Source organism: Leucopleurus acutus, assembly GCF_964270905.1.
Source record: "Leucopleurus acutus genome assembly, chromosome: 15".
NCBI classification, from domain to species: domain Eukaryota; kingdom Metazoa; phylum Chordata; class Mammalia; order Artiodactyla; family Delphinidae; genus Leucopleurus; species Leucopleurus acutus.
The window spans coordinates 13,701,997-13,716,065 of record NC_139157.1 but is presented as its reverse complement, the minus strand read 5'-3'; the positions used below and the strand labels follow the sequence as shown (position 1 = coordinate 13,716,065).

Genomic DNA, 14,069 nt, shown 5'->3' with positions numbered 1-14,069 from the left:
CTTTAAAATACATCAGGACCACCACTCCTTCTTTGTCTGATTATTGTGGTGGTGAGCAGGTGCCATTTTATCACAAAGGTGAGACGTGTATTTCATAGAAAACAGACATTATAAAACCAAACAGAAAATGTTAAAGAGCGCTACTTGTAAATGGGCAGAAGACCTAAATAGACACTTCTCCAAAGGAGACATACAGATGGCCAGCTGGCAAATGAAAAGATGCTCAACATCCCTATTATTAGAGAAATGCAAATCAAAACTAAAATGAGGTACCACCTCACACCGGTCAGAATGGCCATCATCAGAAAGCCTACAGATAAATAAATGCTGGAGAAGTGTGAAGAAAAAGGAACCCTCCCACACTGCTGGTGGGAATGAATTGGTACAGCCACTATGGAAAACAGTATGGAGGTTCCTCAAAAAACTAAAACTAGAGCTACCATATGATCCAGCAATCCCACTCTTGGGCATATATCTGGACAAAATTATAATGTGAAAAGATACACGCATCCCTATATTCATAGCAGCACTATTTACAATAGCCAAGACGTGGAAACCACCTAAATGTCCATCAATAGATGAATGGATAAAGAACATGTGGGGGGGTGAGAGTGTGTGTGTGTGTATATATATATACAACCCAGCCATAAAAAAGAATGAAATAATGCCATTTGCAGCAACATGGATGTACCTAGAGATTATCATACTAAGTGAAGTAAGTCAGAGAAAGACAAATACCATACGATATCACTTATATGTGGAATCTAAACTCTGACACAAATGAACTTATCTACGAAAGCGAAACTGACTCACAGATATAGAGAACAGACCTGTGGTTGCCAAGGGGCAGGGGGGAGGGACGGATTGGGAGTCTGGGATTACCAGATGCAAACTATTATATACAGAATGGATAAACAACAAGGTCCTACTATATAGCACAGGGAACTAAATTAAATATCCTATAATTAACCATAATGGAAAAGAATAAAAAAAAGAGTGCTGTTTGTATACACGTTTCCAGTCTGATTTAACTATGCTTTATATTAGTTCATAAAATTCATTAATTATGCATAGGTGTCTACCTAGCATAATTATGAAAATAGAAAAGTATCGTAACATTAGAACATGAAATGATCTCAGAATATGTGACACTCACTGTATGAGACCCATGAACTTGGCAATGCTTTCACAACCATATGTTTTCATGCCTTTTGACTTGTAAACACAAAAGCCGTGCACTCTTTAGGGATTTTTCACAAGTTTACTGAATAAGATGAAGTCAAGACACAAGAAATTTCCACCAAATCTTTTCATATGGCCTGTATCACATTTCTTACAAATTTGACTGTAGTGCTACTAATCGTAGAACAGAGATATTAAAGGGATATAATTAACGTGAATACATCTAGAAATAAGAAAATAATTCCTAGTTTCTCATCATGATTATTCAGTACAACCTGAATGTTTTTGGTAGAAAACTGGATATTAAAATAATTAATAATCAAAACGATCTTTCCTTTTGATGAAATGTATAAGCAAGCTTCAATTCGCTAAGTGGCCATGAATCATTTTTTTGATAAGTTATTTTGAAACCTAGAAAGATAAGATTGTAAGTGATGGGAAGGCCCCCAGGCCCCCAGTATATTCAACCCATAGACCAGTTGATTGATTGCACTCAAGCGCTCAAGGACTAGCTTTGTGTTCCAGTCAAGGAAGGGTTGAGATGAGGTGAGAGAGACAGTCCTCCTTTTCTACAAGACTGTTCCAGATACAATTCTGAGATAGCTAAGGGCTCCTTTTGATGTTTTGCTTCCTCTCCTCTTCACCCTCTTCCACCTCTTAATTTTGCTTTTGCAGTGGCCCTCAGGGTCTGAAGTTCTCCCAAGTCTGATCTCCCACCAGTGCTGGCCTCATGGGTGTGTGACTTGGGTACTGTATGGGGCCCTGCACCCAGATGGGCCCTATACCCAGATTGGCCCTACACGTGGCTCAATGTTCTGCTGCATATTAACTGTTCTTAATAACTGTTGAACAAGGGCCCACACTTTTATTCGTACTAAGCCAAAATAAAAAATTACAGAGCTAGTCTTTTCTCCTATCCATAATGATCCAGTTGATCATTAGCAACTATGCAAAAGAATAATCTTGAAGGAATATGCACTAATGTATGAAAAGCAAGTTACCCCTCAATTTTCTCAGAGGTGGGAGTTCCTCATGTATCTACTTATGACCTTGCTTATCATTTCACTGCTCAAGAACTCTGTCACTTCATCTTCAAAATAAGAACATCAAATTATAAACGATAAGTCACTTCCAATCTAAACCACCACACCAGTTCTATAAAACTGGGACCTGGGCTTTTAAATAAGGTGTTTTCAACTCAGGCAGAGTAAAAGATTACATGAAGATAATTTAGACCATTAAATGGTCTGCTAGGCTGGTCAATTTACTTAATTACATCTGCGTGTTTTGTGGAAATTTCATTTATTCATTCATTTATTCATCAAACATATACTTACACATCATATCTATCACCCAGTTTATAAATTCCTTGTTAATTATCATGTCACTCCCGTAGACTACAGCCCCACAAGGAGAGAAACCCCATGTATCATATTCACATCTGTAGTCAGAGGACTTGGACACAGCAGAGGCTCAAAAAATATTTATTAAATGCAGGCATGCACAATTGGATGAACTGAGTACCTACTACATGTCAAGTTTTGTGCTCAGCACTGGATATCCAAAGTTGACTAAGACAAGACCCCTACCCTCAAGGTTCGAATATTCTAATGCGACACAGAGAGAAAGAAACAAACCATGACAGACTGATATAATCAATACTTTAACAGAAGCATACTGACAGTAGAGGACAAAGGAGGAGTCGTTTCACTTTGGCTGGTGGCATGGGGAGAGTGGAGACAATGTGCTATCTGAGTCTTAAAGCCTGAGCCGAGTCTAGGTAAAGAAAAAGAAAAAGGGGAGAGAGAGACAGAGAGAAAGAGAACATGCAAACACATGGAAGTGAGATGGAAATTAGCTTGAGGAAAACCAGAAGTGGTTCAGGGTGGTGGAAACAACATCATTTACGGAGGGTGATCAGAAACAAAGACAGGAAGTTAAAAGGAGCCACATAGGAAGATCCATTTCGAATAATGAATTTATCTTAAAGGTTATGATGAGTCACTGCAGGGTTTGAAACAGGGGGAAAGACCCAACTGGAGTTGTATTTTGAACAATCTCTTTCATTATAATATCAAGGGTGCTGTTTAGCTCCCGGGTTTCTGGGTAAGAATTCCACATTTTTCTCTTCTATATTAGAGCAATGAATGCTCATTTCAACCACAAGTGGATAAAAATCTGTGAGAACTCTCAGAAAACTAAAGGAGCTGAAAAATGTGACCATGTGTATGTAATTAGTGTAATTCTTGGCAACATGAACACCATGGTCCATAAAATAATAAGAAAATCAGCAACAATAACAAAAAAACCCACAAGATAAGTCCTGGAAATTTCAAATTTTCCTTCTGTCTTCTTTCTTCTGACCACAGAAGCTGCAGCTCTCAGTCTCATATGTGGGGTTCTCCTCATCCTCCCGCCCCTGATGTTGGATGTTCTAGTTCTCAAACCTCTTTTCTATCTACGCTTTTGCTTTTTGCTTTTTTTTTTTTTGCGGTACGTGGGCCTCTCACTGTTGTGGCCTCTCCCATTGCCGAGCACAGGCTCCAGACGTGCAGGCTCCTGGCCCAAATCAGTAAACAAGTCATCAGTATAATAAAGAATAAATAGATAAAAGGGATTCAAAATGCCATGTGAACAATGTTGGTGACACGTGAGGAGAAAGGAAGCAAAAGAATGGAGAACAGCTGTATAATTCAAGGTAAATAATTTTTTTAAAACATGGGTGGGGACCAGTGTTTACTAAACATGAAAGATTAATATCAGCAGAGGAAGGAATTGTTTGTTTTTAATCCAAGAGGCCATTGTGAACAATGAGGAAACAAAAAGAACATAGGTTACCATAGAAACTATTTAAAAAATACTAAAGCAAACTTCACTACATCCAAGGAATTTAAAATCTTACATAAACCATTTCACCTTGACTCTGTTTGAGGCAGTTGTCAATTCCTCCTTCTCCCATTTTCATTCATTTATTTGAGTAAAACAAACAGAAAATTATGATTTGCCTGTCCTCAGAATTATGGCAAAGCGGCATATATTCTTACACGATAACTTCTAGCTTAATGAGTACATGATTAACTGAATCCTATGACTGATAATTGCTTAATTACAAAATGTCATGCAAAGATCAGGAACTATGTATTTAGGTGTGAACACCACATAAAAAATGTGTCAATATTCTCATCAGCTCCAATTAGAAGGAAAATATAAGAGAAAAATAATAACCTGGGGTGTGAATTGCTTCTATAAGGCTTTTAAGATATATCAGGAATATATCACATGACATTTAAAGTCTACCACTTTTTCCCTTTATCGGTATCTATTACCTAAATTATACATTCATGAAACTCTAAAGTTCACGGGCACCTGTGTGGCCTTCATTTTCTTACAGAGGCCAACCCACGGCCCCAGGTTTGACTCAACACAGGCGGAGTTAAATAGCTACCAGCACAATGATTGAAAGAGTTCTCCCAAATGCAAACGTCGTTTTCCCAAATTCAGTTACAGCATTTTGGGGAATGGTACCTATCACCCCAGTCTCAATGGAGGGGCAATTCCAAAGTCGTCACAATGATTCAGATAATCCAAACACCTTGAATGTCATAGTTTCATTATGTCCTAGAGGAGCTAACTCAACAATGACCAAAGCAGTGAAAAGAGATGACACCGACTCCATAAAGACTTTCTCCAAAACAGGAGAGGAATGCTCTTAGTTTTCTTATGTGGGACGAGTCTAGAAAGATAAAGTCAAGGGGTACAAGTGGAGGTTTATGAGCGAAGGAGGTGCATTGAGATGCAAGAGTCACACACAGGTGTCCAAAATGGCATCAGTGGACGCACCATTCTCACAAGGACAATCCTTCAGTTCACAGCAGGGTCCCCAACTCCACAAGGATGGAGAGCTGATTAGGGCCTGAGTGAGAGCTATTTTATCCTTAGGATGCATTATTGATTGGGCTCAACATCAATACAGAATTTTATTTATATAATTAATTCTTAAGGAATTGCTCTTATCCAATTAACTTCCAAGAACCCTGCAACTCTTTATGGGCAACGCACAGGACCATTCTTTTATTCTTCCAGAAATGATTTTGAAACTATATGCATCAACTCAGGCCTGATATTTATATATAAAAAACACATAATCTTTTTATGTGCTATAAACATTGAAATCTGCACATGTAAAGAACATTAACGGCATCAACACAATTGATCACTTCATCCTTGAACTTTCTCCTTTGGCTGCCAGGGAAGCCTTCTGCCTTCTTTCTTCTGACCACAGAGGCTGCAGCTCTCAGTCTCATATGTGGGGCTCTCCTCATCCTCCTGCCCCTGATGTTGGATGTTCTAGTTCTCAAACCTCTTTTCTTTTTTTTTTTCTTTTTTTTTTTTTTTTTGCGCGGTACGCGGGCCTCTTACCGTTGTGGCCTCTCCCTTTGCGGAGCACAGGCTCCGGACGTGCAGGCTCAGCGGCCATGGCTCACGGGCCCAGCCGCTCCGCGGCATGTGGGATCTTCCCGGACTGGGGCACGAACCCGTGTCCCCTGCATCGGCAGGCGGACTCCCAACCACTGCGCCACCAGGGAAGCCCTCTATCTATTCTTATTCCCTGGGTGGTGTCAGCCCACCCCACAGCTTTAAATACTCTCTATGTGCTTATGATTTCCAAATGTTTTTTTTCCAGCTGTATCTTCTCCCTTGATCTCTACAGTCCCAGACACTCAATCACTCTCTTGGATGTCCACCAGCCATCTAAAATGTCACATGTCCCCCAGAGCTCTTGATTTTCCTTCTCAACCTTATTCCCAACAGTCTTATATATTTCCTCATTTCCAAATGAAAAATGAAGGGGCCAATTTTCACTCCTCTCTCTCACACACCACAGCCAATCCATCAGCAAAATCTTTTGGCTTTACTTTCGAAATATATCTAGATTTTTACCACTTCTGTCTCTATCCACTGTTTAATATCTAGTCGAAGCCACTCTTATCTCTCTTCTGAGTTATCAAAGTTGACCCTCCTAGTCTCCCTGCTTCCACCGCTGAAAATCAGTCTGATATTAAGTATTTATATTATATTCACTCAACAATACTTATGAATTGTCCATACTAGGAAATGCACTGTGCTACTCAATGTACAGGGCACTGACATGCGTTTGACCCAATTTCTACCTTCAAGGTAGTTGACACAATTTTAGCATTTGTAAACTTTTGTGAATTTCGATTTAGCAGTTTTCTTTTTCTATTTGAGAGCCAATATTTTTACAGGCCTTTAAAAATCCTGAAGGCTTCAGGCACTTTCTCCATAATGCACAGTGGATAAAAGGCTCTGCAAAAGGAAAAGCTTGGAGGATAGGGCATTATACAAATGTAAATGCTTTAATACATTTAATAGTAATATGAACATGTAATATATCTTTAGGAAGGAAAAATGTGTTTAAAGCACTGACAGTTACAAAAACAACACACACATCTGAGGGGTCAATACAGTCACCCATTCAGACTGGACAGGTGTCCTTAAAATGATTTTATGGTCAAAACCCAATTTTGATTAAAATTCAGTTAAAGATTTTTTTTAAAGAAAGCAAATAAAGTAGAAGCCAAGTTAACTGGTTTCTTCCTTTGTTTGTTTTTTTTTTGCGGTACGCGGGCCTCTCACTGCCGTGGCCTCTCCCGTTGCGGAGCACAGGCTCCGGACGCGCAGGCTCAGCGGCCATGGCTCACAGGCCCAGCCGCTCCGCGGCATGTGGGATCTTCCCGGACCGGGGCACGAACCTGTGTCCCCTGCATCAGCAGGCGGACTCTCAACCACTGCACCACCAGGGAAGCCCCTCTTCCTTTGTTTTAACGTATGTTTTGACTAATCTCATCTTCCATTCCTTAATTTAGGGATCATGATTTATCTACTTGTTCATCAAATATTTATTGAACTATGATGTTCCAAAACATCATTGTTTTTGTTGAGTTTTGTGTTATATTTAAATTTGAGATGCTGTCATATAATGTCCATTATAGGAAGAAAGAGATTAAACCAAAAGGAGAATTTCAGCCTAAATATGATAAATGGATCTTTGACACTACTTTGTAGTTTAATAAGAAGATTCATTAAGTCAAAGCAACAAAACTTAATCTTTAAAGCACTATAAAAAATCAGAATCTCCACAAGATGGCAAATTTTTCCTACCAATGCTTATTTGATGTTAACCTAAAAGAAAATTAAGTCTTCATTAGTTATAGTTGTTTATTCTACTTTTCAGTAAGCTTTTTTGTTAGTCTGAGGGTTTTGTGGGGTTTTTTTACAGTAACATAGATTTATAGGAAATAATATATTTAACCAAAAAAGTTCAATGTTGATCGTAAAAACAATTTTAGGGGAAGGCCATGATTATTTTTTTTAAACAGTTAGCAAATTTCATAGATATATCTCCAAGAGTAAATGTTTACTCCTTTCCTCATTTGTCTCTCTTTGATTTTATTCACAAGGTTTAAAAATCAAAGTTTAACTCTGTAGTCAACAATCCTTCTTTTTTACAAAATTGATCTCTACGTGACACACTAGCCTGCCCATTTGAGTCTTCTCTGGCATTTACCACTTGCTCTGTAAGGTTGCATGGATGCCACCCTGCCTTGAAATAATCAACATTGATACTTTAATTTAAAAATCCTGGGCTTCCCTGGTGGCGCAGTGGTTGAGAGTCCGCCTGCCGATGCAGGGGACACAGGTTCGTGCCCCGGTCCGGGAAGATCCCACATGCCGCGGAGCGGCTGGGCCTGTGAGCCATGGCCGCTGAGCCTGTGCGTCCGGAGCCTGTGCTCCGCAATAGGAGAGGCCACAACAGTGAGAGGCCCACGTACCGCAAAAAAAAAAAAAAAAAAAATTAAATGCCCTGTATTATGCCAGTGTCTAATATTTGCTTTTATTTAAATATTAAATTGCTTATATTTAAATGGATAAAAGTTACAGAAACATTCATTCTTCTTAAGAGCAAACAAAACTCTTCACTGCAGTCTGTCCGCTCATCCATAATTCAGGAGCCCAGCCTAAAACATAATGCCCCAACAAGTACAAATACTGGCAAAGGTGAAATATTGAACTGCTACAGTAGCAGCTAAATTATGTAGCAATCTATGTGTGTGCCTTAATTTCATAGCACTGGAAGGAAAAACTAAAAGCAGAAAAACAGTCAACAATTGTGGTTGTAAACTAAATAAGCAAGAGAGGAAAGCCAAGTTACCATTATTCAACGTTACATGCTTTTTATTAGTTATACATGGAGCTGATATGACAATAAAACCCTAGAGTGGGGGAAAAACATTAGTTATGTGGATTATCTATCCAGACAAAGAGAAGAGGATTCTAGAAGAATGTTCTTATATATTTGAACTTTGAAAATAGCAACTCTGGTTCTATTTAAGTTAATAAAAATTTCCTGTTCCTCAAATAAATTCCCTCACTTGTCTTAATTATCTGGGTAATAATAGCAGCCCTCCGTTTATTAGGACCTTGGTCCCTTGTTTGGAGGTTCTAGCAGGCAAGAAAAGTTACTCAATACCCCTGGCAGAAGACAGGTCTCCTCTGGCCGGCTGACTCTTGTTTGGGTTCAAAGCCATCAGTAGGATGCACAGTGAGAGCTAAGATGAAGAGGAGGCCTTGCCAGCTGAATCGGCAAAATTAACCCAGCAGATCAATATGTTAACAGACAAATCCGCAGATCACCTTTCCTTCCAGCCCTGTCATTTGGCTTTCACTGTTGCAGGCTAGATGTGTTGCATCTTGTACAGATCTTACATTTTGTTGTCACCAATTACCTATTTTATGACATAATTGATGCTAAAAGTTAATGATAAGTATCTAGGGCTCAGGAATTTTCTCTCCTTCTGAATTGTAAGGTTTATTGTTCTAAATTTGTCAAGTACCCTTAGGACATGTTATAACTTTTTCTTATACTAGAGAGGAAAAAAATTATACAGTAAGTGTAGTCCCTTCATTATGTAATACAGTTACTTGCTTTATACAGTACAGAATATAAAAAAACCGTTAACATTCGTCCCCAAATCTGCATGACTAGCCCAATTTGCAACAAACTGTCAGGCCTGTGCCTTCTCATCCAGTTTTCTTCCATGACAATCGGAACAGCTGACCATATGACAGTATTTATCGTTTTTAAAGCACCTTTTGTCTATTATGTCACTGAGCCTGACAACAATCTTGAGAGGGCTGAGCAGGGTGAAAACAGTCCACATTTTGCAAGTGGGGTCCCTAAACACATAGATGCTAAATTAGGACATTTACCGCCACAGGCCTGGGGTGCGGGGAGGGTGGGACTCCAGGGCTTTCCCCCACTCCACCCACCTCTCAAGCAAAACCATCTGTACATCCACGAAAACAAACAAATGAACAAAGCACTGAGCCATCAGTACCCTTCTGTCTCCTCTCACTCCTAACCATCACCTTAATAAAAAAATTTTTATTGATGTATAGTTGCTATGCAATATTATATGTTATTTCAGGTATATAATACAGTGATTCACAGTTTTTAAAGGTTATACTCTGTCTACAGTTATCATAAAATATTGGCTATGTTCCCTGTGTTTTACAATATATCCTTGTAGCTTATTTATTTTATACATAGTAGTTTGTACCACTTACTCCCCTACCCCTATATTCCCCTCCCCACTTCCCCCTCCCCACTGGTAACCCCTAATTTGTTCTCCATATATGTGAGTCCGCTTCTTTTTTGTTATATTCACTAGTTTGTTGTATTTTTTAGATTCCACATTAAGCAATATCCTACAGTATTTGTCTTTCTCTCTCTGACTTATTTCACTCAGCATAATGTCCTCCAAGTCCATCCATGCTGCTACACTACAAAAAATAAAATAAAATACAACACTGAGGCATCAGTACCCTTCCCTCTCCTCTCACCTCTAACCACTACTTTAATAAAAGAATTTTCACTCAAACCAAAATAAGTATAAAGAGTAGAGTGCTGGTAGGACCATAATCTGATTCTGAATTAAGTGTTTCAAACTTACTTTCTACACCTTTCCTTTGTTGTCAATATGTATCTTATCCACAGAATTTTCACATTTAGTCATTCAAAGGAAAATCTGCTTCGTTACCTAAGTATCTTCCCACACTTTTGCAAAGAACCCTGTTTCCATTCCATTCCATGGAAACCCTGTTTCCATTCCATCATTTTGAAGCTAAGGTCACAAAATGGTTCAGTCATTTGTACCCAGGCAAACGGCAAAGATGGACAAGACAGAGTAAAGAACTCCCAAGTTCAGTGTTCCATCCACCCAAGTAAAGATGTACCACTTAAACTGGAGATCCCTGGCAACGGGGAGACCCAGTCAAAGGTTTTTCAGCCTATGGAGGAGGTTTATGCCCACATATTCAGCAAGGATCTGGTCTTTTATCTAACCAGGTTCCTTCCAGCATGACGAGTGGGATTTTTCCACAATCGTTGGGAAACAAACGCTGCTTGCACTGAAGCACCACAAATCAGCCCAGGCAGATGAACGTGGGTGGGGGGTCACGTGACTGCAGGAGCTTCAGTCAAATGGATGGTCTCCGGTCAGACAAAGAAAAACACCCATTCCCACTGATAGCCTGATTTTCTATAAATCGGAGCATGTTCCGGGTCATGAACAGCCAGAGGTGAGAGTCTGGTCTGTATCTGAAAGTGAAAAGTGCCTAACTGGAAATGACTGCTCGCGTGCATATTAAATGCATTAGAAGCCAGGAAAGTGGGGCTGTGACAGATTAGTATGACGGCTGTGGTGCAAAGTCACATGCTCAAAAGCCAAGCTACAGTATTATTTATGCTCAAGCTCGCTTGACAAAGCCTAGAGCCAAACACGGCTAAGTATGGCCGGTTTTATATCCTGAAAACAGCCATTTGAAGCCTGAGAGAAGTAACAGGAGGACTGTGACAAAGAAGCAATATTTTCATGTAGGTGTGGATGATGATTTCTTTTTTCTGGCTCAAGGAATACACATATTAAAGGATGTATTTTAAAGCCTATTTTAATATTTTTCTAGTTCAGATGGAAGTCATACTGTACACAGCCTTTGATTTTAGGAACCAGAACAAAGTAAAAATCAACTACTCACTTAAAAAAAGGAAAGGAAGGACAAGGTTCTGGGAATTAACCCAGGCACAAGCCATTCCAATCTTTCTGTTAATGCAAAATCCATTCATAAATTGGCCAAATTGTTATTAACTTCCAAAAACTCCTTTGAAAATTATGAGTTTCAATTTCAAATGGAAGAACTTGAACCATTCACACTTAAGAATTCATCTATGAGCTGCCATAACATTTCCCTGTTAACTCTCTTGTGTAAAACCATGTGGTGCTGGAGAAAGAACACAGGTGAAGGACGGGGTTCCAGTCCACACAGGGCCATGAGCCATTCATCTCGTCAGGTCATGACACCCCTCTGGGCCTTTTGGCCTCTTTTTGCTTAAAGACTTTCTAGATGTCCAAGAGCTTTCTCGCTGGGATAACTAAACCACTGGTTTACTTATTTGACTGTAGCATATAGTTATTTGTCCACCATTGTCATGATATCCTTATCAGGGCCTTGTCATGGTGCTGTATCATCATTTTTTATTGAAAGACAGTTTGCCGATGACTCAGTTCTCAGCCAGACACTGAATTGAATAGCCATTAAGGTCACGCTAATGCAGACACGAAACCAAAAAAGGAGCTTTGTCTTTTTTCTACTTAAAGAAGACAGCATCTTAAAATAGCATGGACTAGTTTGAAAACACTAGGATAAAAGCCATCACGGTGCTATTCCCTGCTGCAGCTTCATAAAATTGAACAAAAACGCAAGCAAACTGAAGAGAATCTGAGGTAAGCTGGCATTTAAAATTTAAAGCATATGAGAAAACAAAACAAAAAACCCTTGACGTTTCTGCCCCTTACCTTGCAGCCTTTGCATCACGTTGGCGATGTCCCGAGAAGCCCGCGAGGCTGTCCTGGAGGCTGCCATGGTCCCACCTTGGCGTGGAACCACCACTGGAGACTCTTTGCCTGATGTAGTGCAGCCCTAGGTCCCTCCAGAAAACATACTTGAACTTCTCCAGTTCTATCGAGTCATGGACGAATCCCAGGCACTCACAGCAGTCAGTGAAGAGATCTCCCAGAAATCCAACCACTTCTTTTTTCTTCTTTTGCTTTAAGACTGTCCTCTTAAATGAACTCAGGAACCTGAAAACCAAACAGAAAAGGTTCAATATTTTTAAAACATCTATATAGGTCACCCGAGTGCAAAAAGTAGAGCTATCTTTTATTTAATTTGAAGAGATGATTCATCTCTTATTTCTGAAGTGAAATAACTAATGTAAAAATACTTATAAACTATAAAGTAATAGGCAAATATGAGGAATTCTCATGGTACTTGATAAACACATAATCAAAACATACACAGCAAAATTGGTTGCTAAAAGGAGAAATATTCATTTTTTTCCATGTTTTCTTTTTAAACTAGACCTTTTTCATTGATCTATGAAAGTGAAAGTACCTGTATTCAAAACGCCGGTTCTATTTCCTACTATTCACAGGTTCTCTTATCTGGGCTATTTCAGCCTGCTTTGCACACCTATTTTGCTCTGTTGTGTTTGTACACTTTTTAGGAATGAGATCAGATCTTAGCTCCTAAAATTTGATGAATTGAAACAGGATAAATATAAAACTATTTCATTCTAGAAATTCAAATTTCGAATCTTGTCATTTTAGAAGACAAATGGGTTTGATCTAGCTTTTCCCTCCCCATAGAAAGATTCTAAAGTAAGTTGGAAGGCTGGGGTGGGATGGGGGGCTAACAGAGAGGACATTTTCCTTCCAATCCCTTTCCTTCCTGTATTCTCTGCTTTGGTCAAGCTTAATTCATCATGCTGGACGCGGGGAGGTAAAAAAGAGATAAGAGAGTAGTTGATGAAATCTTGACATGGAGACATGTACTTTGAACATGAATTTCCTAACCCTAGGGTTAGCCGAAGAGGAGGCCTTGCCATGAACAGGACAACTGATGACAGAAAGAAGAGGAGGGTGAAAAATGTACCCAGAGAAAAGAAATTTAACCAAGACACCAAACCAAGGGGGCTTATGTGAGCGTGATACTTTTACAATTCATACTCATCTCTGGGCTATGATGATGAAGGTGAAGAAAAGAAACAGGGTGGGGGCAGGGGAGGACGGCAAAAGCAAGACGGTAAAGAAAACACAGCGCATCTATGTGTGTGGTCCACCTTCATCTATGGGATGGTCCAACTTCGGCAAGGAAATAAGAGGTGTCTATGAGTGCTATCAAACATTGTAACGTGAATGTGTGGTCATAAAACTTGTATTATTTGTGAAGAATTGGTTAAGTAATACAGTGTAATTACAGATTACAACTGATTTTTAAAATGGCATTAACACCAGTATATACTGGTATCTAGTTAGATTCTACGAATACGCTGATAACATCTTTTTTAGACCACTACCTCAAAAAGGATGTAAAACATTGCACACTGCTGCTGCCCTGCACATTTCTGGGGCCAGAAAGGGTGTACCGGTCACTTAGCAAGTTAGGGGTCAGTGGTGCAGTGAATAGCACTGACTGGTAAGAAGGCAAAGACAGACTTCTCCTGGCTACTTGCAAAGATACAGAAAGCAGGACCCAATACTCCGCAGCTTCTAGGCTAGAGAGGTACCTCTCAGTGGGTGGTTCCCCCAGGGGTTCTCAGAGGAGAAATAATTACTAATGGCTGGCCCTCATGCCTCAAGGCCTGCAGCCCTACTGGAGCTGTACACCCATTAGCAGCCTTCATGTCCTGGGGAAAAACATTCCACCAGCCCACATACCAAAGCTACCTTAATTTGAAGACTGAT

General features: G+C 39.6%; 1 protein-coding gene across 1 annotated transcript in view; it reads right to left on the bottom strand.

Annotated features, from left to right (window-relative positions):
* Positions 1-13,041, bottom strand: part of SYNE1 (spectrin repeat containing nuclear envelope protein 1) — a 464,341-nt gene extending 451,300 nt beyond the window's left edge. Inside the window, exons 1-2 of the mRNA XM_082855887.1 lie at positions 12,718-13,041; positions 12,120-12,404 (exon numbers count right to left, since the gene is read on the bottom strand). Coding sequence (XP_082712013.1) covers positions 12,120-12,186 — 67 coding nt within the window. The 5' untranslated portion in view covers positions 12,187-12,404; positions 12,718-13,041. The remainder of the gene's footprint in view (positions 1-12,119; positions 12,405-12,717) is intronic.
* Between the last annotated feature and the right edge of the window lie 1,028 nt (positions 13,042-14,069).